General features: G+C 36.4%; 1 protein-coding gene and 1 long non-coding RNA gene across 2 annotated transcripts in view; one reads left to right on the top strand and one right to left on the bottom strand.

Moving 5' to 3' along the window:
- The window catches only part of LOC141494560 (uncharacterized), a 151,756-nt gene that overhangs the window by 11,973 nt on the left and 112,077 nt on the right, over positions 1-27,706 (bottom strand). The window contains exons 3-4 of the long non-coding RNA XR_012470477.1: positions 22,175-22,364; positions 634-718 (exon numbers count right to left, since the gene is read on the bottom strand). This is a non-coding gene — a long non-coding RNA (uncharacterized LOC141494560). The remainder of the gene's footprint in view (positions 1-633; positions 719-22,174; positions 22,365-27,706) is intronic.
- The window catches only part of MYRIP (myosin VIIA and Rab interacting protein), a 223,310-nt gene that overhangs the window by 138,430 nt on the left and 57,174 nt on the right, over positions 1-27,706 (top strand). Inside the window, exons 4-7 of the mRNA XM_074195896.1 lie at positions 811-908; positions 1,155-1,235; positions 1,492-1,632; positions 22,287-22,461. Of these exons, the coding sequence (XP_074051997.1) occupies positions 811-908; positions 1,155-1,235; positions 1,492-1,632; positions 22,287-22,461 (495 nt within the window). The remainder of the gene's footprint in view (positions 1-810; positions 909-1,154; positions 1,236-1,491; positions 1,633-22,286; positions 22,462-27,706) is intronic.

Here is a 27,706-nt window from a genome sequence, read left to right as displayed (position 1 = left end):
AAATCTTAAGTACTATATAAACACCAGTTATTTTATTTTTATTGTTATTAATAATAGAAAATATGATGGTTTTAATTTTAATACACTGCTTTTAAACAAAGAAAAATGTTTTTAAAAAATTAACTTCTATCTTGCTTGTTTTATCTGAAGTCAAATAACCTTTCCTCTGTACTTGTACAGATCCTTCCAATTTATTTATGGGCCAGTCCATTTTCAAATGGGTTAGTGTTCTTATATAATCTTTTACAGTATCTAAAGTCTAATATTCTACAAATCATGGGATCATAGATTTAGAGACAGAAGGACCTTAGAGACAGGTCAGATCCAGAGATCAGACTTCAAGTAGCTCAAAACTCCCAAGTGTTTCCTAAGCCAGATGAAAACGTCATTGGGAAGTGCTTAACTAGATAAATAAAAATATGATACAACATGGGTAATATTAACTTGTGGTGTTCTTAGTCAATATATAACCATGGAGATCTGTTTCTATTTGAGTTTGATACCACTGATCTAGTCCAATCTTTATTTTGTGGATGATGAAACCAAGACCCAAAGAGAATAAGCAGATTGTCCAAAGTTACTCAAGATACTAAGTAATAGACTCAGATATTTGACCAAAAGCCTCTAACTTACCTCCACTGAACTTTACTGCCTTCTTCATTGTCAGTTTCCAATGTTAATCATTATGATTCATAAAAGAGGACCTTCTAATGCTCATCTGAGGAAAGAAGTAAAAGAATAATCAATAATTGAAAGTATAATTGCCACTCAGAAATGATAACAATGAATGCATTTTTATTTCCTAACCAGGACACAGTATGATGGATACTTTGGCTGTGGCCTTGCGTGTTGCTGAAGAGGCTGTGGAAGAGGCTATTTCCAAGGCAGAAGCATCTGGTGACAGTCTGGTAAATGCACTCAGATATAGAATCTCACCATATCATTGGCCCAGTTGTAAAGTATGTCATTCAGTGGCATCATCCATGAAGTAGATTCCCTTACATTAAGAAAACTACCCTCCCTATTGGCACTGAAAACCATTTTTAATCCAATCTGTTACAATGAATATGTTGTAAATTCCTTGCGTGAGCCTTTTTGTGATATGTCTATATGTCTACCAACTACACTATGAGTAAAAGTCTGCCTTCTTTTAGGACAAGCAAAATGAAGCTAGTTATCTACGTGAACACAAGGAGGAGCTGATCGAAGAGCTCGCCACTACCATAGTGCAAAAGGTACATGTTGCTATATTTTTGATACAGTGTCTTTAAACCAACAGGCCCCCCTAGTCCAAAGCATCCAACAGAGACAAATACAGACCAAGATACAAAAAGAGACAGAGACAGAAATGGAAACCTAAGAATCCACTATTCCTGTATCATTGAGCAAATACCCAAAATTTATTTAATAACTACAATCAACACCTAAAGCTTCAAAGGGAAAAAAGGATTCCTTCCAATAACTTGTCACCTTTTGTTACCACCATTACAGATCATAAGGAAGCAAAAAGGCAAAGGGGACCAGACAGAGAAGGATTCTGATTGGTCAGAGCCCAGCAGCAGCACCATGAAGGTGACCTGTCCGAGAATGCCAGCTCTTCCAGGGGTCCCAGAGGCATCCTGTACACTCTTGGTGAGTAAGCAATGGAAGTCATCATGGAGGCTGGATTTTATCAGCTAGAAAGCAAAAGAAATGGAATTTTGACCACTAACTGGCATTAGTTATTGCGCAACTTATCAGCTCTTCCCACTGATGATGGGTGCCTGTATCAGTGAGAAAATGATCTATAGATTTCTGAGGGGATATCAACAAATTTATAATTTTTATTAGAATTCTATTAACACATTTAATTAACTAAATGTAATTGCTTGAAACTTACCACAGTAACAATAGTAGCCTGTATCTTGCGCTTCAAGATTTGCCAAGCATTTTACAAATTTCATCGCATTATCCCTGAGAGCTAGGTGCTATATTTATTCCCATTTAACAGATGTGAAACAGGCTTGAGAGGTTAATGACTTACATATGGCTACACAGATAATAAGTGTCTGAGACAAAATTAGAAATAAAGTCTTACTGATCCCAAATCCATTGTACCACCTAGAGCTCTAACACAAATCAGGAAAAATGAATGCATTGGTGGAGCACTGATACAATTTGGAAAGGATTCTGACTCACAATTTGTTGACAGTAGAAGCTGAATTAGCTTTCTGAGTGTCTTGGGGGTAGAGAAAATCTTGAGTAATATATTGCAATGTGAAAAATTCATTTGATTTTGCTTAGATTGTAAGCAGATTGTCTCTTTTACAATATAGAGGCTGATAATCCATCAGTCAACAAGTTTTTATTACATATTTACCAGACACAGTGCTAAACTTCCAGGTTACAAAAACACTGCCTTTAGGGACCTTGCATTCTAATGGGGGTGAAAATGTGCCAATGACTATATACATACAAATTTAGAGGGGAGGCACTAGCAGGGGGAGTAAAGGACTGGGTGAGGGGAAAATCAGGAGACCATTTCTTGCAAGAAACAAGATTTGAGCTGTTTTGGCTTATCCATTCATAGCTAAGCCAGTAATTACAAATTTCTGAGGCTTTCATCATTTATTTGGAAAAATGATGTGAAATTCTAAGATTTTGAAAATCATAATGACAATTTTTAATTTAAAATTTTCTGACTTGAACTTTCTAGCCTCTTTTCTCACCAAAATACAGAATTCCTAGATCCGGAGTTTTAGAACATTACATATAGATTTTCATATTTCTTTTTAATCTTGATAGATTTTGCTCTTGTTCCTCTTTTTTCTCCTTAATAATTCTTTCTTATATAAAATGGCTCTTTGGGAGGAAAGAGGGGAAAGAGATTCAAAGGAAAATTGAGGTGATTTAAGAACAAAATATTTCAATAAAATTATATTTTTTAAAAAAGATATGGTTTGGGGGCAGAGCCAAGATGGTGGTGTGAAGGCAGCATTTCCTGGGAACTCCTTCCCCAGGAAACTGCAAAAGCCTATGACTCTAGCCAAAATTTAGAGGAGCAGAACCCACAGAAAGACTAAGTGATGCATTTTCCCAGTCCAAGATAACTTAGATAATTTCCGTGGGAAAGGTGTGTTTCACCAGGACTGGGAGTTAGAAAAAGCCCCGGTTGCAGTGCAGCCCAGGAACAGCTTGAAGGGGTGGGGAGAGAATTCAGCTAGATCAAAATGAGTGTGGAGTGAAGAGTACAGGCTACAAAACCTGCAGCAAGAATCAGGAGAAACCAGCCTGTACCTCCAGAGCACAGCCCACAGACAGTAAGGGAGCCAGGGAAGAAAGCAGAAATATCTCTGCTCTCACTGGGGGCAGGACTCTGTTGTTTGCCCACACTCAGATCCAGGTTGCAGTTTGGGCTTTCATGCTAAGATAACCCAGCAGGGCTCCTCCTTACAGCTCCAGGGCAGAGGGTAGTGCTGTGGTCATCTACATATCAAAGCACAGGCAAGAGAGCATAAGACATTGGATGAATAAAGGTCCCAGTGGGGTGTCCCAAAAAAAAACCCAAAGTCTTGGAAGTGCTGTAAATTAGTCTTGGGCAGAGGAAATGATTAAACAACAGAAAAAGAAGAATCTGACCATAGAGAATTACTTTAGTCCCATGGAAGATCAAAACACATACTCAGATGATGACCAAAATGAAGCTTCCATATCTGAAACCTCCAAGAGAAATAGAAAATGGGCTCAGACTATGGATAAGCTCAAAAAAAGATTTTGAAAATCAATTAAGGGAGGTGGAGGAAAAATTGGGAGGAGAAATGATAGTGATGCAGAAAAATCATGAAAACCAAATCAACAGCATGGTGAAAGAAATAAAAAAATGAAGAAAATATGTTAAAAACCAGTTTAGGTCAAATGGAAAAAGCAAGACTTTTTAAAAGGTAAATGAGATGAATGCCTTAAAAAACAGAATTGACCAGCTGGAAAAGGAGATTAAAAAAAGCTCTCTGAAGAAAATAATTCCTTCAAATGAAGAATGGAACTAAAGGAAGCTGATGACTTTGCAAGAAATCAGGAAGAAATAAAACTCTTCCAAAAAAGTCAAAAATTAGAATAAAATGTAAAATATCTCACTGGAAAAACAACCAACCTCAAAAACAGATCCAGAACAAATAATTTGAAAATTATTGGGCTACCTGAAAGTCACAACCAGGAAAAAGAGCCTAGACTTCATTTTTCAAGAAATAGTACAGCAAAATTTCCCTGAGAGCCTAGACATAGAGGGTAAAATATAAATTGAGGGAATTCACCAATTACCTCCTCAAATTGATCCCAAAAGACAAACTTCTGGGAAAATATATAGCCAAATTCCAAAGCTCCCAAATCAAAGAGAAAATTCTAAAAGCTACCAGAAACAAACAATTCAGCTACTGAGGCTCCATAGTAAGGATTACACAGGATCTGACAGCATCTACATTAAGGGTTCGTAAAGATTGGAATATGATATTCCAGAAGGCAAAAGATCTTGTATTACAACTGAGAATCAACTACCCAGCAAAACTAAACAGCCTCTTTCAGGGGAAAAGATGGACTTTCAGTGAAACAGGGGACCTTCAGACTTTCCTATAGAAACAACCAGAGCTGAACAGAAAGTTTGATCTCCAAGCACAGGACTCCGGTGAACCATAGAGGGAGTGGATGATAAGGACTAACTATGAGGAACCTAATGATGTTGAACTCTTTGTATTCCTGCATGGGAAGAAGATATTGATAACTTACATGAACTTTCTCATTTATAAGAGTTGTTAGAAGGAGCATATATAGACAGGACATAGGAAGAAGCTGAATATAATGGTATAATATAGTAAAAAGATGGAGTCAATGGGTGATAAAAGAAAGTACTGGGAGGAAAGGAAAGGAAATGAAGAAGAAGCTAAGAAATTTCACATAAGAGTCAAGAAAAAGCTTTTTCAAAGGAGTGGAATGGGAGGAAGGCAAGGGGGAATCAGTGAGCCTTCATTCTCATCAGAATTGCCTCAGAGAGGATATAACATACACAATAGGGTATAGAAATCTATTTTACCCTAGGAAAAAAATGAGAGGAAAGGAATGGGATAAGAGGGAAGGGGGAATAGGAGATAGAAGAGAGGGAAGATTGTTGGAGAGGGTAATCAGTTACAACATACTATTGGACAGGGCTAGGATGAAAGGAGAGAAAGAATAGAATAAATGAGAGTGAGGAGGAATATAGTGGAGGGAAATACAGCTAGTAATAGCAACTGTGGGAAAAATATTGAAGCAACTTCTCTGGTGGACTTATGATAAAGAAAACAACTCACCCCAGAGATAGAGCCATTGAAATCTGAACACAGTCTGATGTACATTCTTTCTCTCTCTCTCTCTCTCTCTCTCTCTCTCTCTCTCTCTCTCTCTCTCTCCCTCCCTCCCTCCCTCCCTCCCTCCCTCTCTCTCTCTCCCTCTCTCTCACTATTCTTGAGGTTTCTCATCTTCTTGGGGGGGGGATGTTATTCTTATAACAAAATTATTGTAATAATATAAAATAAATCATGATCAAGAAAAAAAAAGAAAGATACTGGTCCCTAGTAATGCATCACACTTTTGTATATATGATGTTGATTTTTCTTAACCCAAGTATAATGGCTTATTTCTTCTAAAAAATTCATCATATTAACTTCAACTTTAGATAGTTAGATGCTAACTTGTCATTTATTCATTCAATAATGAAAATGAAAAGATAATGAAATGAAATGATAATGAAATGAAAAGATAAAAAAAGATAAAAATGAAATCATTTCTACCCTGAAGAAAGTGATATTCTACTGGGGGAAATAATATTTACACAAAAAAATTCTAGGGGGAGAGTTGATACTAACTGGAGGAATCAGAATACATTCTGTAGAAAGTATCACTTGAGCTGAACTTTAAAGGAAACTGGAAATTCTATGAGGATGGAGGGCATTCTGGACATGGAACCTGCCTATGCAAAGACATAGAAATGGGAGGTATAATACTTTGGGCAAGAAATAATTAGTAAGTCAGTTTATTGGAATGTGTGACAAGACCTGATGGGCAAGACCTGATAAAGTAGATTGGAGTCAGACTCTCTTTCCAAAGAAAGAACCGAATAATTTTACACAATTGTGTCTGTGTGTGTGTGTGTGTGTGTGTGTGTGTGTGTGTGTGTAATGGTAGCCCATCCTTTGGATTGCTTCTTTCTCTTCTTCCCTAGAGGAGGAAGAAGGAAGGGAAAAAAGAAAAAGGAAAAATAAGAAATATACATGATAATTTTATTATATATTTTAAAGGAATAGCAAATTGTAGATTTGCAGTTTCATGTACAATCATCTATTTTTATTATGTTATTTTGAAAATGCTTGTTTTATTTCATAAATTAAAACAAAATTGAGAAAAGAAATGAGAGAGATGCAGGAAAAACACAAAAAAGAAGTCAGCAGTTTAGTCAAGGAGATCCAAAAAAATGCTAAAGAAAATAACATGTTAAAAACCAGCTTAGGTCAAATGGATAAAACAGTTCAAAAAGTTATTGAAGAAAAGAATGCTTTAAAAAAAGCAGAATTGGCCCCATGGAAAAAGAGATAAGAAAGCACTCTGAGGAAAACAAATCCTTCAGATCTAGAATGGAACTGAAGGATGCTGCTGACTTTATGAGAAGTCGGGACACAATACTTCAAAACCAAAAGAATGAAAAATTAGAAGAAAATGTGAAACTTCTCATTGAAAAAACAACTGATCTAGAAAACAGATTCGGGAAAGATAATTTAAAAATTATTGGGATACCTGAAAGTCATGATCAGGAAAAGAGCCTTGACATGGTTTTTAAAGAATTCCTACAGGAAAATTGCCCAGATATCCTAGAAGCAGAGGGCAAAATAGAAATTGAGAGAATCCACCAATCTCCCTTGGAAAAAGCTCCAAAAATAACAACCCCCAGGAACATTATAGCCAAGTTCCAGAACTCCCAAGTCAAAGAGAAAACATTTGCAAGAATCCAGAAGGACACAATTCAAATATCGTGGAGCTGTGGTTAGGATGACACAGGACTTCGCAGCAACTACATTAAAGGATCATAGGGCTTGGAATATAATATTCCAGAAGACAAAAGAGTTCTGAATGCAACCAAGAATCAACTACCCAGCAAAACTGAACATCCTCTTCCAGGGAAAAAGATGGACTTTCAGTGAACCAGGGGAATTTCAAATGTTCCTGTTAAAATGGCTAGAGCTGAACAGAAAGTTTGATTTTCAAATATAAGACTCAGGTGAAGCATAGAGAGTGGAGGATAAGGGTAAAATATGAGGGACTTAATGATGATGATGAACTATATGTATTCCTGCATAGAAAAATGATACTGATAATACTCATAAGAAACTTCTCATTTAATAGAGCAGGTAGAAGGAGCTTTTATAGATGAAGCACAGGGGAGAGCTGAATTTGAAGATGTAATATATTGTAAAAATGCAGTCAATGGCTAAAAGGGAAATGTAATGGGAGTAAGAGAAAGGAGAGGTAGAATAGGCTAAGATATTTCATATAATAAGATTTTTTATTACAATGAGCTATTGCAATGATATGGAAGGGGGAAGGGAGGGATGAAGGAACCTTTGCTCTCATAAGAGGTGACTCAGAGAGGAAACAGCATATATACTCAATGGGATGTAGACATCTAGAATAAGAAGGAGAGAAAAGGGACAGGGGAATGGGGGAGGATGTGAATGATGGAGGAGACAGTAGACCACAGAGGAGAGTAGTCAGATATAACACATTTTCTTTTTTACTTCTTACAAGGGGCTGGGATTGGATGGCCTGTCAGGGACCACAGAGCCAGGTGGTTACTGGGCCTTTGGGGTGGTAGGTGGACTCGGGACCTCTTGGCCCCAAGGCCGGTGATTAGTTTGCTGTACCACTCAGCTACCCTACAGCACATTTAAGAAGAGGGACAGAGTGAAAAGAGAGAGAAAATATAATATATGGTAGTGGGGAAGTATGAATGGAGGGAGTTGCGATCAGCAATGGCAACAGTGGAAAATTATGGAAGTAGCTTTTGTGATGGACTTATCCTAAAGAAAGTGATCCGCCCGCGACAGAGCTGGCGGTGTTGGAACACAGACTGAAGCACATTTATTATTATTGTTGTTGTTCTTGTTCTTGTTCTTGTACTTGCTGTTGTTGTTGTAATTTGGGGGGGTGGTATGCAGGGCAGATGGGGCTGGGTGGCTTGCCCAGGGTCACACAGCTGGGTGATTGTTGGGTGTCTGAGGCCAGATTTGGACCTGGTGCTCCTGACTCCTGGCCCAGTGCTCCGTCTGCTGTGCCAACTGGCCACCCCTACTGTTTATAATAATAATTATTATTATTATTATCATCATCATCATCATCATCATCATTGTTGTTGTTGTTTTATTTTATTTGGGGTTTTTTTTTTTTGGTTTTTGCAGGGCAGTGGGGTTGGGGTGGCTTGCCCAGGGTCACACAGCTGGGAGATTGTTGGGTGTCTGGGGCCAGATTTGGGCTCAGGAGCTATTGACTCCAGGGCCAGTGGTCCATCCAGTGTTCCATTTAGTTGCCCCTATTATCATTATCATTATTATTATTATTATTATTATTATTATTATTATTAGAATTTGAATTTTTTCCTCTATTGCTCATGAGGGTCTATATTTTGGGGGGAGGGGGTATTATGTTTACTCTTAAACAAGAATATTTTATTAATGTATAAAAAGTGTCATTACAAAAATAAAATAAATATAAATTAAAAATCAAAAAAAAATATGGTTTTTAAAAAGTCTAGTCTCCAGTTATCTTCCCGACACCACCACAGTCAGAAAGCCAGGGCATCTAAACATGGGTGAGCGAAGGCAGAATTCTATGTAGTAGGGCAACTAGGTGGTGCGGTGGATAGAGCACCGACCCTGGAGTCAGGAGTACCTGAGTTCAAATCCAGCCTCAGACACTTAATAATTATCTAACTGTGTGGCCTTGGGCAAACCACTTAACCCTACAGCCTTGCAAAAAAAAAAAAAATAGAATCTATGCAGTAGTTTGAGGATTGCATCTTCTGGTCTGGAGTTGCTTGCAGTGGGCAATTAAGAATTAGGAAAAGAAAGACTCCTTTCCAGGTGTTAGCAGCTGGCTCATTATTCTGCTATAGCCATTCATGTTAGAAGAGAAAGATTAAGAACCTGGTTAGACATCTTTAGGATTCTGTGGCAAGTTTATAGGGATCTGATGTTCCTAAATGGTTTTTCCATATGTATTTCTGTTGTGTTGTTTTTTATTGGTTATACCTTAGAGAAAGTTTGTGTATTGGAATCTTGGTGCACAAACAACCAAAGGTTTGAATAAGAGGATGATTCTTTGGTACAATGTCTATCTACATAGCTAGGAATAACAGAGGAAGGCTTCATGAAGGGAGGGAGGAAATAAACATTTCTATAGCATATATATAGTGCCACTTTTTCCTAAGATTATTTTCATTGGTCTTCTTTGTGCAACATAGGTTCTTGGATTATTCCCATTTTACAAATAAAGAAACTGAGGTGAAGTAACTTGCCCAAGGACAAACACTAAATATCTGAGGCTAATTTGAACTTGGGTCGTCCCAGGTCCAAGGGCACCACCTCTTAAGTGGGTTTACAACATCCTTCAGACTTTTTCCAACCATTGTTTGAGCTTGAAGGAACCTGACAACAGGCTTCCTGTCCACTGAACTACTCTCTAGAATGCCAATCTATCCTGGCCCATGGCCCTAGCAGTTGATCTTATCCCCTTCTAGAGCAGCCAGAAAGAATTCCCTCACTTCACAACTCATTGCATTCAATCACCCCCTCCTCTTCCCTACTATCTTGGAGAATTAGAGACAGAACTGCTTTGCCTCTGAAGTTTGTGCAGGGACAGGGCAGCCCAGTGTTTAGGGCTAGTGAAATGGAACAAGAAGAGTCATAAGTGTCCTGAGAGGTACCAGCTCTGGGAATAGATAGATAGATAGATAGATAGATAGATAGATAGATAGATAGATAGATAGATAGATATAGATAGATATAGATAGATAGATAGATAGATAGATAGATAGATATAGATAGATAGATAGATAGATATAGATAGATATAGATATAGATATAGATAGATAGATAGATAGATAGATAGATAGATAGATAGATAGATATAGATAGATAGATAGATAGATATAGATAGATAGATTAATGTCTCCATTAGAGGAGACATTAATTCTGTAAGAAGCATGCCCAAAACTAAGGACTAGAGGAACATCAGGGTCAGGGTTCCCATTTCTCATCAAATCTGGACTTTCTGATCTATGCTTACTAAAGGGGATGGTAAGTGGAATTGTCCACACTATGTGCTTTTCCTCTCTCCATCTCTGCCTCTCTGCCTCTCTCTCTGCCCCCCCATCTATCTATCTATCTGTCACTGTCTCTGTCTCTGCGTCTGCTCCTATTTCTGTCTCTCTGTTGGTGTCATTCTGTTTTTGTCTTTCCCCTCTCTCTCTCTTCTCTGCCTCTGTCTCCCTCACTCTCTCTTTCCCAAAAGTTCATCTATTAACATTCATCCATATGTATATGTATATTTTTAAGTTACAAAATTTCCTTCCACCCTCCCTCCCTATCCCCCCTCCCCTCAGTAGTGAACAGTCAGTTAATGCAGTTAACAGCAGTTAACATTGTACATACATATTTTTGATAAACATGTTTATAGATTAGTCATTTTTTGGTATGAGGAATTAGGATTAAGAGAAAGAGAAATATATGAGAAAAAATGTTATAAAGTGTTCATCAGACTCTGAAGGTTGTTTTTTATTTTTGCTTTTGTTTTGTTTTGTTTTTCTTCCTCTGAATGGAGAGAGCATTGTCCACAGTCAGTCTCCTAGGGCTGTCCAAGTTCTCTGAACTGCTGAGAGGAGCTGCTTCCTTCAAGGTTGAACATCTCCCAATGTTGTTGTTAATGTATACATTGTTCTCTTGGTTCTGTTCCCTTCACTCAGCATCAGATCTTGTAATTCATTCCATGCTTCTCTAGAGTCCAACCCTTTATGGTTTCTTATGGAACAATAATATTTCATAGTATTCATGAGCCATAATTTGTTTAGCCATGCCCCAATTGGTGGGCATCTTCTCAATTTCTAATTCATTGGCACTAAAAAAGGAGTTGCTATGAATATTTTGGAACATGTGGGACTTTTCCCATTTTTATGATTTCTTCTGGATATAGGCATAGAATTGAAAATGCTGTGTCAAAAGGAATGAACACTTTTATTGCTCTTTGGGCATAGTTCCAGAATGGTTGGATCTGTTCACAACTCCACAACAATGTCCCAATCTTCCAACAACCTCTCCAACACTAATCATTTTCCCTTTTTTTTTCATCTTAGCCAATCTGGTAGGTGTGATATAATATTTCATTGATGTTTTAATTTGCAATTAAGTGATTTGGAGCATTTTGCAATAAGTGATTTGGAGAATTTTTATTTGATTATATACAGCTTTAATTTCTTCATTTGAAAACTGTCTATTCATAACCTTTGACCATTTATCAATTGAAGAATGACTTATAATCTTATAAATTTGATGCAGTTCTCTACATATTTTAGAAATAGGACCTTTATCAGAACTCTTTGTTGTGAAGATTGTTTCCCAGCTTTCTGATTTCCTTTTAATTTTCATAGCATTGATTTTATTACTGAAAACCTTTTTAATTTAATATAGTCAAAATGATTCATTTTGCAGTTTATAATGTACTTTAATTTGTGTTTGGTCATAAATTTGTCCCCTTTCCATAGATCTGATAAATAGAATATTTCTTGGTCCATTAATTTATCTATGTTGTTGCCCTTTATGTCTAAGTCCTGTAACTATTTTTACCTTATTTTGGTATAGGATGTGAGATGTGGGTCTATGCCTAGATTTTGCCATACTATTTTCCAATTTTCCCAACAATTTTTGTCAAATTCTTATCCCAGAAACTAATGTCATTGTGTTTGTCAAACAATAGATTACTATAGTCATTTACTACTCTTTCTTTTAAACCTGTCCTAATTCACTGATACATCACTCTTTTTCTTAACCAGTATCAGGCAGTTTTGATGACTGCCACTGTATAGTACAGTTTTAGATCTGGTAGAGCCAGGCACCTTCCTTTACATATTTTTTCATTAATTCCCTTGATATTCTTGGCCTTTTTGTGCTCCAGATGAATTATTTTATTATTTTTTCTAGCTCAGTAAAATAGTTATTTGGTAGTTTGATTAGAATTTCTTTCTATCTTTTGCTCTTGGACTTTGTTTTTTATATATAGAAATGCTGGTGATGTACATGGCTTTATTTTATATCCTGCTGCTTTACTAAATTTGTTGATTGTTTCAAGGAGTTTTTTAGAGGATTTTCTTGGACTCTCAAAGTATACCATCATACCATTCACAAAGAGTAAAAGCTTTGCTTCCTCATTACCAGTTCTGATTCTTTTGATTTTTTTCTTCTCTAATTGCTACAGTTAGCATTTCCAATACTATATATCAAAAAATAATGGTGATAAAGGGCATCCTTGTTTCACCCCTGATTTTATTGGAAATGCTCCAAGTTTATCCCCATCACATATAATATTTGTTAGTGGTTTTAGCTAGATACTATTTGTTATTTTAAAGAAAACTCCATTTATTCCTAAACTTTCTAGTGTTTTTAATAGGAATATATATTGTATTTTATCTAAGGCTTTTTCAGCATTTATTGAAATAATCATATAATTTCTGTTGGTTTTGCTATTGATATGTTCAATTATGTTGAATATTTTCCTAATATTGAACCATCCCTGCCTACCTGATCATAGTATATTTTTCTTATTAGAATTTTCTGTAGTCTCATTGCTAAAATTTTATTTAATATTTTTGCATCAATATTCACTAAGGAGATTGGTCTATAATTTTCTTTGTTTTGGTTCTTCCTATCTTAGGTATCAATATAATGTTGATGTCATAAAAGGAGTTTGGCAAAACTCCTAGTTTTTTAAAATAGTTTATGTAGAAGAGGAATTAATTGTTCATTAAATGTTTGGTAGAATTCACTTGTAAATCCAGTGGACTGGACTTTTTCTTAGGGAATTTATCAATGGTTTCTTCAATTTCTTTTTCTGAAATGAGGTTATTTGATTATTTTATTTCCTCTTCTGTTAATCTGGCCAGTTTACATTTTTGTAAATATTCATCCATTTCAGATTATCTAATTCATAGGCATATAGTTCAGTAAAGTAGCTCAAAATTATCTCTTTAATTTTCTCCTCATTGGTGGTTAGTTCACCCTTTTCATTTTTGATACTGGTAATTTGGTTATCTTCTTTCTTTTTTTAAATCAAACTAACCAAGGTTTGTCTTTTTAATTGGCTTTTTCATAAAATCAACTCTTAGCTTTATTTATGAGATGAGTGGATTCCTTGCTTTCCATTTTATTCATCTCTCCCTTGATTTTCAGAATTTCTAATTTGGTATTTAATTGGGAACTTTAATTTGTTCTTTTTCTAGCTTTTTTTAGTTGCATGTTCAATTCATTGTTCTCCTCTTTCTCTATTTTATTCATCTAGGCATTTAGAGATATCAACTTTCTCCTCAAAACTGCCTTGGCTGCATCCCATAAATTTTGGTATGATGTCTCATTAGTATCGTTTTCTTGGATATAATTATTGATTATTTCTATTATTTGCTGTTTGATCTACCCATTATTTAAGATTAAGTTATTTTGTTTCCAATTAGTTTTTGGTTTATCTTTCCATGACATGTTATTACATGTAATTTCTATTGCATCCTGGTCTGAAAAGTGTATATTTTTTATTTCTTCCTTTCTTCATTTGAATTTAAGGTTTTTGTGCTCTAGTACATGGTCACTTTTGGTATTGGTGCCATGTACTGCAAAGAAAAAGATATATTCTTTTCTATCCCCATTAAGCTTTTGTTCCAGAGGTCTATCATATCTAAGTTTTCTAAGATTTCATTCACCTTCTTAACTTCCTTCTTATTTATTTTGTGATTAGATTTATCTAGTTCTGAGAGAGGAAGGTTGAGTTTTGCTGTCTATATCTCCTTGTAATTCACTCAGTTTTTCCCTCTAAGAATTTGGAAGCTATAATATCACTATAGGTGCATACATGTTTAATAAAGTATAGTTTCATTATCAATGGTGCCTTTTAAGAATATGTAGTTTCCTTCCTTATCCCTTTTAATGAAATTTTTGCTTTTACTTTATCTGAGATCAGGATTTCTACCCGATTTTTTTTTTACTTCAGCTAATATATATTAGGCATAAATATATTTTGCTCCAACCTTTTACCTTTACCCTGTGTATAACTCTCTGCTTCAAATGTGTTTCTTTTAAACAACATATTGTAGGATTCTGGTTTTAATCTATTCTGCTATCCACTTCATTTTATGGGATAGTTCATCTCATTCACATTTACAGTTAAGATTAATAATTCTGCATTGCCCTCCATGCTATCTTTCTCCATTTATATTTTTCGCTTTCCTTTCCTCTTATTCTTCCTCACCAAAATTTTCCTTCCTTTCCCCTTTAACTTTTCTTTTAAATTTTAACTTTGTTTATTTTCACTTATACTTTCACCTCCCCTTTTATCAGTCCCTTCTTCCCTTATCTTTCCCTTTCCCCATCCCCCCTTCCCTGTAGATTAGGATAGATTTTTAAAACCAAGTGGGAATGTATCATATTCCCTCTCTGGGCCAAATTTATTAAATAGAAGTTCCTCAGTATTCATACTCTCCTTTCTTTCCTTCTAAAATGATAAATCTTTGTGCCTCTTCACTTGGTATTATTTATCTCTCAAGTACAATTAATCAGGTATCATCAATCACAATTTAATCATTTGATTGATAAGATCATATTGTTAGCAAAATATCATCACAGATTTATTGCTTGGTAAGCAACATTGTTCAAATTACATCAAATTAGAATTATAATCATTTTTTACCTTACCCCCTGTTCAAGTACTCTCCTGGACTCACAGTCCTCCTCATGAGCCAAAGTGTCATCCAATGCCAAATCATTTCTTGAACTATTTGTGCCACTCCCCCAGGCCTATTTTCTCTCACACTTTATCCTCTCCCCATCCCCACCCAGTTACTTAACCCCTGGATTAAATCAAAGGATTAAGTCAAACCCTGATCTAATCAACTATAAGAATCTTAAAAATCTCTAAATACTGGGAGGCCCTGGAGGTCTCTCCTGAGAACTTTACAAAGGATTGTAAATTACAGTGACACCAACTCAGGACCACCCAGTTTACAGATGCCCTCATCAGAGTAAGTGCTAAATTTTGTCAGCACAGTAGAATTAGAATATATCCATAGATAATGAGACACTTAAGTTATCACCCCCACTTTTCCTCAGGGCTTATTGTCTCAAACATAGTAATATCATCTTGGGCCTCTTTAATGAAGAGACAAGATCCAACTATTTTTCATATCCTTTAAATTCAATCTCTTCAATTATTTTTGACCCTTTAATTATCCTAAGAGAAGTAAAGTTTTCAGAATTAAAAGTGTTATATCTTCCCTTTTAGGGTTGTATACAATTTGATGGTCTTGACCAACATTTGTTTTGTTTTGTTTTTCCCTTCCCCTTTTCAATTATCTTTTCATGTAACTCTTGAGTCGTGTATTTGGCAATTGAACTTTCTGTTCGGTTCTGGTCTTTGTATCAGGGAATTCTGGAAGTCTACCAACTCGTTGAACATCCATCTTTTTCCCTGATAGTATATACTGAATTTTGTAGTCTAGTAAATTCTGAGTTGTAATCTCAGGTCCTTTATCCTCTGATATATGGTATTCCAGGTCTTCTGTTCTTTCACTGTTGAGGCTGATAGGTGAGTCTGTGTTTCCTATGTATTTGAATTGTTTTCTTTTTGCTGCTTGCAGCATAATCTCTCCTTTGAGAGTTCTGCAATCTAGCTATAACAGCCCTTGGAGTTTTTAATCTGGGGGTCTCTTTCTGGAGGGGTTCTGTGTATTCTTTCAATGGTTATATTTTCTTCTTATATTATCTAAGAGATTTAGATTATTTTCCCTAATAATTTCCTGCATGATGTTTTTTTTTTGATCTAGGCTTTCCAATCTGTTGATTCCTTAGATTATCTCTCCTGGATCTATTTTCCAGGTCATTTGTTTTCCCTAAAAGGTACTTTATATTTTCTTCAATTTTTTCAGTCTTTTTGTTTTTAATGAAATCTTAGTCTTGTAACTTCATTGATTTCTGTCTGTTCAATTCTAATTGTTAGAGTTTTATTTTCTTCAATTACCTTTTGTGTTTCCTTTGTAAAGATATTGAATTTTCTGGTCAATTTTGCATTGTTTTCCCACATGACTCATTTCTTTTTTCCATTTTTTAATTCCTCTCTTCTTTGGTTTTTAAATTGTTTTTTTAACCTCTTTGATGAGCCTGTGATTTGAGTCCAATTCATAGATTATTTTGAGACTTCCCCCTGTGAGTGATTTTCACTGATTTCTTCTACAGACATGGCATTGTTATCATCTTTGTCCATAAAGTAGTTTTCTATAGTGAACACTTTTAGCTTTTTTGCTCAACTTTGTTGTTTTAACTATGCTCCTGGGTTATTGGAAGTATAGATCCAAACATTTTTTTTTTGCTGGGACTGGGGTCTGATCCCTAGCTTGTCATTGATCAAGATGTGGCCTATGCAGTCCAGGCCTTGCCTCTGCAGAGGTTTCTTTCCTCCTTTATAACCAGGTTCTGACTTAACAGTGGTTTGTTCCTGACCCAGTCCTGTCTTTTGCCCTGATGTTTGGGTGTGAGCAGCCCTTCCTGGTTTGCCATCTAGCTATCAGGACCTCTGCTGGTTGTCAAGCTGTTGGGACCTGGATTGCACTGTGGCTAAAATCCTCCCATTGGCTTTCCCACTCTCCTGCCTCCTGGACTTAACTTCCTCTTTTCCCTCTAAAGGGACAGACCTTCACTGAAGATCCTCCACAATGTCTACTGCTGAAAACTTCTTTGAATCTTCTCTTTTTCTTGGTGGGATCTGTAGCTTGAATCTCAGAATGGAGGGTTTATCTTTGGTTTGGAAAAGCTCCAGGTGCTTCTGAACTTCATACCACCATTTTAGCTCCAGCCCGGAAACCTCTCCCTCTCCCTCACCCTTTCTCTGGATCTCTTTATCTCTCTGTGACTCTGTCTCTGTTTCTGTCTCTCTATTACTCTGTCACTCTGCCTGTCTCTGTTTCTCCTTCTATCTCTTTCTGTCTCTCTCTTTCTCCTCTGCCTCTGTCCCTCACTTTCTTTTTCTCTGTCTCTGCTTCTCTGTGTATCTCTTTGTCTCCCTGTCTCTCTGTCAGTTTCTGTGTCTCTGTCTGTTTCTCTCTATCACTCTGTCTGTATCTGCCTGTCTGTCTGTCTCTCTCTCTCCCTCCCTCCCTCGCTCTCTGTCTCTCTGTCTTTGTCTCTCTCTCATTCTGATCCCTCTATTATCTTTCTTTCTCTCATAGCTTCATTTGCACAACTATAATGTGTATAATGTAACTCCATTGTCCTAAAAACAATACATATGCTACTCTACCTCAAAGAGTTATTGCAAAGAAAATGTAATAAAAATTAAGATACTATATAAATGTGAGTTATTATCCAAATTCATGGCATTATTCATATTCATTTTATGTAACTGCTATGTTACTTATGCATATATTAGCACTCATGACAAAGGATGCCTTCTGAAGATAGGATCAATAATTCTTATGCTTCCACCTAGAAGAAAGAACTTTGAAAATATTAAACAGAATATGTTTGCTGAAATAATAACATAGGTGTAATTGACAGAGTAGTGTAAATGGGAATTTACTTTCATTGAATCATTGTAAATTGAGAATTGCACATACAGAAATATGCTATCTAACCCTGTTTATTGGATCTGCAAAAACAATGTTGGTTGAAATCAGGATAGGGATTTTTATAACAACCATATCATCCAAGTAATAGTATGACAATGTACTTCCCCAAAAACTTCTTCCTTAAACTGTCCTGGATTTACTTATGTCTGCATTCAGTCATATCCTGTCTATCCCAGTCCAATACAGGTAGACTGTAAACCCCATAAGAGTAGGAATCTCTGTTTTACATATTCCCCATGCCTAACATGGGACTATCTAGGTAATGCAGTGGATAGAGCACTGACCTTGGCATCAATAAGACAGAAGTTAGAATCTGGCCTCAGACACTTGACTCTTACTAGCTGTGTGACCTTGGGCAAGTCAATTAACCCTGATTGCTTCACATCCAGGGTCATCTCCAGGCATCCTGATCCATTTCTGGCCACTGGACCTGAAGGAGAAAGTGAGGCTGGTGACTTAGCACAGCCCCCACATCACTCAAATTCAATTCATATGTTTGTCATGGCATCACCTCCCTGATGTCATGGTCTTCTTTGAAAATGAAGGACAAGCATTATAAATGGGACCTCACAAGTAAATGAAGATTGAATTATATAACTTTGAAATAATGAATAATAAAGTAATGCATCTTTATAATCATAGGCATTATTGTAAAATGATTTATGTCAGGCAACATTATTTTAAGGAATACCAGGACTAGAAAAAGAGAACAAGTCACTTCATTAACATAAAACATCTATCAGAAAGATAGAGATATTTACAAAGCAATGGGTGAGTATAAACAATTATATATAAGGGGAAAAATTGCTACCAAACATCAGCATCCAATTGCTTGCAAATAAAGATAAATGTCATTTATATATTTCCTTTAAAAGTTTGGGCAGAACCCCTATTTATAATCACTTTATAGTACCATATTTATATGTACATACATTCAGTTAAGAAATGTTTAATAAAAGGATACTTACTCTGTGACAAGAATTAAATTAGGCATTCTGAAGGAAACAAAAGTACTGGACGTGTTACTTGCCTTCAGTGAGAATCAGTGTGGAATTGGAAAAGAACACAAAGATTTTAAGAAGATGGGGATTCAAATCTTGCCTCCAGCACATACTAGCCAAATGACACTTGACCTAACTGAGCCTCAATTTCTTATTCTATAAAGAGGGAATAATAAACCCTGCAGTGCCTGCCTATTAGGTTATTTGTGAGGATCACTTGAGATAAAGTTTTTAAAGGACTATATAAATGTAATGTGTATCACAATTAACCTGAATGCTTGAAACAGTTATAGAACGAACAGTATAGTGCATTTTACACAAAGTGCAAAAATTGTGGACTGTAGTTTCTAAGTGCTATAAGAATTCAAAAGAAGATTAAGAACTATCTGGCCAGACACACTAGAGGAAGGCTTCATGGAAGAAGATTTTTCTGGACCTTGATGGATGGCTGGGATTTACATGGACAGTGGGGGGGGGGGGGGAATGAATTTCTCTTAAAGTTGTCTTTCATTTAGGATTTTTTTACAGATTCAGAATGGTCTTCTCCACCATGAGAAGTAATTAGGAAGATCTGAAGGTCTATATATTCTATTTGATGGATTTTTCGAAAGCATTTCCTGCACCCTAGGGGGAAAAAACCAACAAGACTTTTTAAAATGACAGAGCCACCTTATTTAGTAACATTAGCTGTTGTAGAGCCTCATTTCCTACCAAACATTCATCAGGGCCACTTGTCACAAGAGAAGGAAAGAGAGAGAGACTGATGGCACCATCTGTTTGTCATTAGGACTAACCACATGCAACAGTGAAGCAGAGTAGTATGACTCAGGATCTGAGCTCAGAGTAAATTATCCCCTATTATGTCCAAACTTCTCAATGCAAGAATAGAACAAATTCACTTTCCCCCCCTCAACTAATTGGTGAAATATCAGCTGAGCACAGCTTAAAACTATCCATCCAAATCATTGACTAAGGGAAAAGTCTCCAACTTCACTCCAATAAATCACTAAGATGAAATTCAACAAGCATTGAGACATTTTTATTTCTGAGGTTATTACACAGGTAGAATTTTGAGTTGCTTTAAGTCCAAACTGGGGACTTTGACTCTCCTCCACAATTTCAAAGGATTCCCTTTGTTTTGTTTAAATTAGTATGCTAGGTGTCTCAGTCCTTAGAGCTCAGGATCTTACTAACTGGGTGACTGGGCAAGTCACTTCATCCTGTTTGTCTTTGTTTCCTCAACTACAAAATGAGCTGGAGAAGGAAATGGCAAACTAGTTCAGTATCTTTGCCAAGAAAATCCCAAAAGGGGTTATGAAGAATTGAATGCAATCCATGGCAAGGGGAAAAGGAAGCGGAAAGAACGAAAAGTAAAAGACTCTATGAGAGATTGGATAAATGGAATTAGGAGAGGGACTGCAAGTTTCAAGATGGTGTAGTTTTACTGGATAAGGTAAAAGTGGTCAATGATCAAGAAAATATGGAGTTCTGGTGCCATCTTCTGGGCACTAAATTCATTTCAGTTAACTGATGGAAAAATGAGTTTCTGTTCAAGAAATACTGAGAACTCTTTTGAGTATAAGATATTATTCGGTACACTGGGGAGAAGTTGACCTCTTTGCATGATTTCATTGCTATGAAAAATTCCCAGGCGTGAAACTCTACAAATTAAACTGGTACTTAATCAACATTTAAGAATTAGAGTTGGCTGGGATACTGAGTTGAGTGACATGTCCAAGGTCACTCAGAACTTAGATCTTCCTACAGGAGGTTCAAAGTCAGTTTTCTATTTACTCTGAAACATTCCTGCTGTCATTCTAAGCTTTTTCACATTACAATATAGTCTCCCTAGGGATTTCAGGTGACAGGTACATCCCTCCCCCCCCCCCCCGCCCCCTTAACAATGCTGCATAACTATGAGTTGAAGACAGATATTGGCTCCTGGTTGAGATATAAACAGCAGATTTTCAAAATGTCCCAAATCTTTGGAATACTTTCTGTGTGACACACCTTCATTCTCATGTTTATTATATTGAATAAAAAAAGCAGTTTTAATCAGTAAACCTCAACTAACCAGTAGAAATAACCCTAACAATTTTATATCAGTACAGAAATAAATAACATCTAGTTTAGGGATGTTATTTAATATGACAATATTTCTTTAGTTTGTAGGACCTGGTAGGTTTACAATTTGATACAGAGGGAAATTTTCAATAGGAAATGTAGTTTTGCATAAAGGAATTAGAGTGAATGTTTTTTGAGAGTTAACCTGAAAGCCTCTTCCCTCTCCCATATTAATAATTTTACAAGATCATACTAATGTTTTGATAGGATCAGAGTAAATTACAACCAGAAATAGACCCAAAGGATCAGCCAGTCAAACACATACATACATACATACACACACACACACACACACACACACCCATAAAAATATATGTATACAAAGAGACATAGAGAGACAAAGGAGAGAAACAAAGACAGAGACACAGACATACAGACAGAATGAGAATATAGAGGGAGCCCAGAACAGAAATCAAATATAGGAAGATGATGTAGATGATGAACCAGCAAAGGAAACTAAAATGGATCAATGAACAAACAAGTAGGAGGTAAACCAGGACAGTAGTTCCCTTGTTCCCAAATTACCACGTATTTAACTGATTCATATATGTTTAAATTTAGTGACTTTGTAGTTAGGCTATATCTTTTTTCAAAAGTTTTTGTTCCCAGTCAAAAAAAGCACTTGTTCTCTCTCTCTCCCTATCCCTTGACACTGTTGGAATAGAAAAGAAAAAAGAAAGAATGGTCATTTTAACAAATATGCATAAATAGAACCAGGAGAACCATTTGAACAATAGCATCATAAAGATGAACAACCTTGACAGACTTTAGAATTCAGGTCAACTCAATAATGAACCTATGATGAAGCAACCTAGCTACCTCCTGCCAGTGAGGTGACCAGTTCAGGATAGAGAATAAGACATACTGTTTTGGACATAGTGTACATACATATGAATATATATATATATATATATATATGTATATGTGTGTGTCCATATGCATATGTGTATATTCCTACTCCTATGTGTTTAAACATGTATGGATATATAGAGATGTAGATATAGATAGATAGATATAAATATATCCATACAGATATGTGTGGATACTTGTCTCCTCCATTAGAATGTAAGCTTGTTGTGTGTCAACATTGTTTCATTCTTTGTATTTTGTATCCTCAACTCACATAGTATCAGGAACACAGTAGATATTTCCACTTGTTGCTTGATCATCTGCTGGGAGTCACCTGAAAAGCCGGCAGCTGATCCCTTTAAAAGCCCCATCTCTTATTTCTACAGAGGTCCCAGTCTGTGTTCTCCCTCACTGGTGAGGAGGCTCCAATCAAAGAGCCGAAGCTCTCAGCACCCCTGGAGAGCCTGTGGGTAGAGCAGAGAGTCCAGATGCAGAAACCAAAGGAACAAGAACATGACGCCTTACCCAGCTGGAAGAGCATGGACAGACTGGATGAAACAAGTAACCATTTTAATATATTTACAACAGTTTTACATCTCTGAAAAGTGATATGTGGTTGCTTTATTAGTCCTCACAATGGGAGTCTTGAAAAAAAGAGTCCAAAATAATTTTTTTCAATTTTCAAGTGGTGAAGCTAGACCAGTCCCAGTGATTTTGTTGGCAGTGTCCAAGGAAGGCGATGCCCTCACTTCTGTCAGGCACATTACTGAAGGGACAAATGACAATTGAGGGCATTTCCAAAGCAAAGGTGCCCTTATCCCAGAGCTTCCTGGTTTCTTGATTGGCTCAAAAAATAATTATAATGGTAGCTTATAATAGTCACACTCATTTATGTAGGAATTCAATATTTCCAAAGCACCTTTCTCACAATGATCCCATGAAAGTATTCCTATTTTACAGTTGAGGAAACTGAGGCACTGAAGGTTAAGTTCCTTGTCTGATGCCAGCTCCACTGTCATGTTACACACCTAGTAATAATAAACTACTCTCTAACTGATGCTTAGCATTTGAACTGTAACTGATATTTTGCAGCCACATCTTACGTTCTCTGTCTTTTCCATGTTGTCATTCCTACTTCCCAAGCTAAGGCAGGTACTTGGTACAATCCATAGGGTACTAGACATGGAGTCAGAAAGACCTGCCTTCAACTCTAACCTGAGCTTGTGTGATCCTGGGGCAGTCATTTAATCTTCTATACCTCAGTTTCCTCATCTGTAAAATGGAAATAAAAAATAACACCACCTTTCCAGAATTATTATAAGGATCAAATGAGGAGAACATATGAAAAGTATTTTGAAAACAAAGTATTATACAAATGCTCGCTGTTGTTGTTCTTATAAATAACCATAACAGTTACACCAAAGTAATGCCCATTCTTGCTTTCTCCATCAGGAATAATAGAATCCAAGAATATTAGACCTATAAGGGAATATTACTGATTATTTGGCTAATGCCTTTGTTTTGCAGGTTGGGAAACTCAGTGATCAAATGACTTGCCTAATGTCACATGCCTATTAGGGACAGAAAATATACTCCAACCCCAGGCTCCTGATCCTGTTCCTGTGCTCTCACACCATTCTGTCCCATGCATCGAGATTCACCATGAGATTGCTTTAAATTGGCAACTTCCGTAATGTCCTTACAAGCCTGTCCACTTGCAAAAATTCATTTTGTGAACATTGGAGAGCACCCAATTCATACAAGCATAGAAGGCAATGTGATAGAGTAAGAAACATGACTTGATTCCTTCTGGAATCAGAAGACTTTGGAACAAATTCAAGCTTGGTCACTTAACTCTGTGGGACTTTCAGCAATGTACTTACTCCCTCTTTGATTCAGTTTTTCTTTTATGGAAATGAGGAGGTTAGGGCGGCTAGGTGGCATAGTGGATAAAGCACCAGCCTTGGAGTTAGGAGTACCTGGGTTCAAATCCAGTCTCAGACACTTAATAATGACCTAGCTGTGTGGCCTTGGGCAAGCCACTTAACCCCATTTGTCTTGCAAAAACCTAAAAAAAAAAACCTGAAAATGAGGAGGTAGATTCAGATGGTCTCCAAAGCTGCATCCAATCTTAAGTTATTTGATGGTCCTATTAAATGTCTTTTCTCCCTCAGTCTTAGTTTCCTTATCTATTCCATAGATATATCTCTCAATAACTAAGTATATGTATATATGATGCTAATAATTATGTAATTGTTGAGTTGTTTCAATCATGTTCAATTCTTCATGATTCCAAATGAGTTTCTTGGCAAAGGTACTACAGTGGTTTGCCATTTCCATTTCCAACTCATTTTAAAGATGAGGCGACAAACAGGGTTAAGTCACTTCCCAGGGTCATATAGCTAGTAAGTATCTGAAGCCAAATTTGAACTCAAAATAATGATTCTTCCTGTCTCCAGACCCAGCAGTCTAACCATTATGGTACTACTTAGCTGTCTAATAATAGCTACAAATAGCATTTAATACTGGTTTTCTTTTATGATCCTCTAACAACCCAGTGAGGAAGATTCAAAAGCTATTATTATTCTCATTCTACAAAGGAAGAAAATGAGGTTCAGAAAAGTTAAAGTGATTTCTTCATGGTCACACAACTAGTAAGTGTAAGAGGCCAAATTTGAACCTGAATTTTCTAGGCCCAAAACTGCTGAAATCTCTTTGTAATCTGTACTTTCCCCTGAACCATATTACTGCCCTTTTTCTAACTACCTCATGGGACTGTTGTGTGGAGAATATTTGGTCAGTCTTAAAATGCAACATAAATGGGAGCTATTGTCATTCAGATTGTTAACTTTTTAAAGTAATATTAATTATAACAAATAATTGCATATCTAATAAATACAAAATTAATTAATATTATAAAATCACTTCAATAATATTTATATTTTTATGATTTTAATAACAAGGCAAGGCAGAGCTATATAAGTAATCTTAATGTGTATTTACAAAAGCCAGTACTTGGAGGGTATAAAAGACAAAAGGAGTATCTATCTCAGCTAGAAGATGCCACCAATATTTCCTGAAGAAAATCTGGCTCTGGGCATCTTGATGCCCTTAAGCATCTTAACACAAGAAGCACTCCCAATGATTGTCTAATTTGTTTAACAACAGAACAAATGATCTCCAGGGGCCATTTCTCCCTTAGAGCTAAAATGAAAAAAGAAAAGCAGCCACAAGGGACTGGGATGAGTCTTTTCAGTTTATTTATGAATGTTGTTCCAATTTGTACATTGCTATTTATGCTTCAGGAAAGAAATTGGTCAAAGACACTCATTAGTCCATAACACCTGCCAGCTGCCAAACACTACAAGGTCAAGGAAACTTAATAATCTTGAGCTCAAAATCTTGGCAGCTCTAAGAGATCCAGGAGATCCAAGGACCCCCCATATCCAAAACAGTTCAACACTTCAGTTTGTCCAGAGGGATGAGAAATGGAAGCTAAAATGTCTTTGCCCAGAGCTTCCTTCTTTACCTTCCTCTAGTCCATATATGGTCACTTCACAATGCATATGAAAAGAATTCAGATAGTAGCCTTTATTTAAATCTGTCTACCACTTTGCCATCTCCAGTCACATATCTGGTTACTGGACCCAGATGGCTCTGGAGGAGAAAGTGAGGTTGGTGACAGCACAACAGCCCTTCACTTAAATCCACTTCACCTGCAAGTCGTGGCATCATGTCCCTGAGGTCATGGTCTTCTTCGAAGAAGAAGAACAAGCAACAACAATAAATCCCTCCATCAAAGGCAAGGTGTTTGATCTCTGCAGCTCACAAGTTCTACAATTTTGTGAAGTGGGTTTTGAGATTCTTACCCTTGCTTATACCTCCCAATGGCATGGTATCCCATGCCAATGGAAGAAAATCCCAAAGTAAGGGCAAAGTCAGTTTTGTCATTTGGAATAATTGTAATACCAACTCCCATCCCTAGAGTGTCCTAAGGTTAATTAGAGCAGGACTGGCAGACTTAAATAGAAATGAATTCCTGCAGGGGGCATATTGACTTAGAAACCCACAAATTCAGTGATCTATGTTGTATTGTCTTTTTGTTTATTTTGTTAAACATTTCCAAATTATATTTCAATCTTGTCCTGAATTAGAGCACCTTCCTCCTAATAGCTTCATATACTAGATAGCAAGTAGGGTTTTCCTTATTTTATTGAGGGGAGGAGATATGTTCACTCTATTAGAAATGGTCAGAGCTAGGATTCCAAAGCCTGGTTTCTCCACCAAGTCCAATGGCAGGCTTTCTTTGGCACCATCACATGTTTGCTCACCAGATACTGCAGTGCTTTGACATGGTTTGACTTAATACCATTTATTGGATTATGAGTTTAGAGCAAGAAGACTCTGAAAGCATCTCCTTCTTTTGTAGATTCATCCTGCCCTTGTCCAGTTAAGAGAAGTAACATGGCAGATTGAAAAGTAGACTTGGAGGTTAAAAGTTCTGAGTCCCAGCAGTGAAAGTCATTTTATTGCTCTGATCCAGTTTCTGATGATTGTCCTAATAACCCCTCTTTCACATAATTATTGTAAGGAATACATGAAATTATGTATGTAGAGCACTTTGTTAAACATAATAAAAAAATAAGAATAGCAAACATTTCTTGCTTTCACTTTAAGGTTTGTAAAGCACTTTATTCCCATTTTATAGATGAAGAAATTATGGCAGAGAGATTTTAAATAACTTGCCCAGAGTCACACAGTTAGCTTGTGTCTGAGGCAAGATTCAGAACTCAGATTTCCTGATTCCCAGTCCTATGTATACTGTAAACTACACCAACTAACTTCCCCACCCCAAAGTAAAATTATTTTTATGTTATCATATTTGATCATATGATTATATGATCTATCATGTTATCACTAGTCATAATACATATGTAGATGAGAGGGGAGATGGCATAATAGGTATAGAAAGAGCCCTGAACTCAGGTAGGCCTCATTTCAGGTCCTACTTCTTATCTATAATTTCTCTGTGGGCAAGTAATTTAATGTCTTTCTATTCTCTCTTAAGAAGAAGAAAATAGAGTTTAAGGAGTTTTCTCCATGGCAGCTCCTTTTACCAATAAAATCACAAATCTGATACATAAATAAATGTTTACACACACACACACACACACACACACACACACACACACACATGACTCTGGACAAGCCACTTCACTCTTTATATCCCCTAGTAAGGCTGCAAGACAGGAAGATGCCAAAAATAGATGTTAAGAGTTTTCTCAATGGGAATTTTCTACAATGATTAAATTCCAAGCCCAATCATACCCACACACATATAATACATACATACATACATACACGTATATCTACATGTGAATGTATAACCCATACTTGTATTGTTATACATATGTGACATGTGTGTACATGCATATACTTTTAGATTTTGATGGCTTAGAATGAGTGTATATATACCAATTATTTTCTGTTCTAGCCAGAAACTCTAGGGGTCTTCCCTTCCCAGATTGACAGATAATTTTGCGATGATAAACCAATCCATCATTTATCTAAATTTTTACTCTAGTCCTTAGTCATTGTTGCTTCAGACAAACTGAGTCCTGGGAAAAACCTTAATTTAAAAAGTCCAAGGTCATACACTGCATCCTGGCCTTTGTTGTCTTGACTATTTTCTTGCCATTGGACTTCAATGACTCTGGAAGAAAGAGTGAGGTTGATGACTTTGTATAACTCTGCTTCAATTAAATCCAATTCACCTGCAAGTCAAGAAGTCATTCTCATGATGTCA

The sequence above is a fragment of the Macrotis lagotis genome, chromosome 7 (assembly GCF_037893015.1).
Source record: "Macrotis lagotis isolate mMagLag1 chromosome 7, bilby.v1.9.chrom.fasta, whole genome shotgun sequence".
NCBI lineage: Eukaryota > Metazoa > Chordata > Mammalia > Peramelemorphia > Peramelidae > Macrotis > Macrotis lagotis.
Note: the sequence above shows the minus strand (reverse complement) of the source record. Positions and strands in the feature narration are given on the sequence as shown.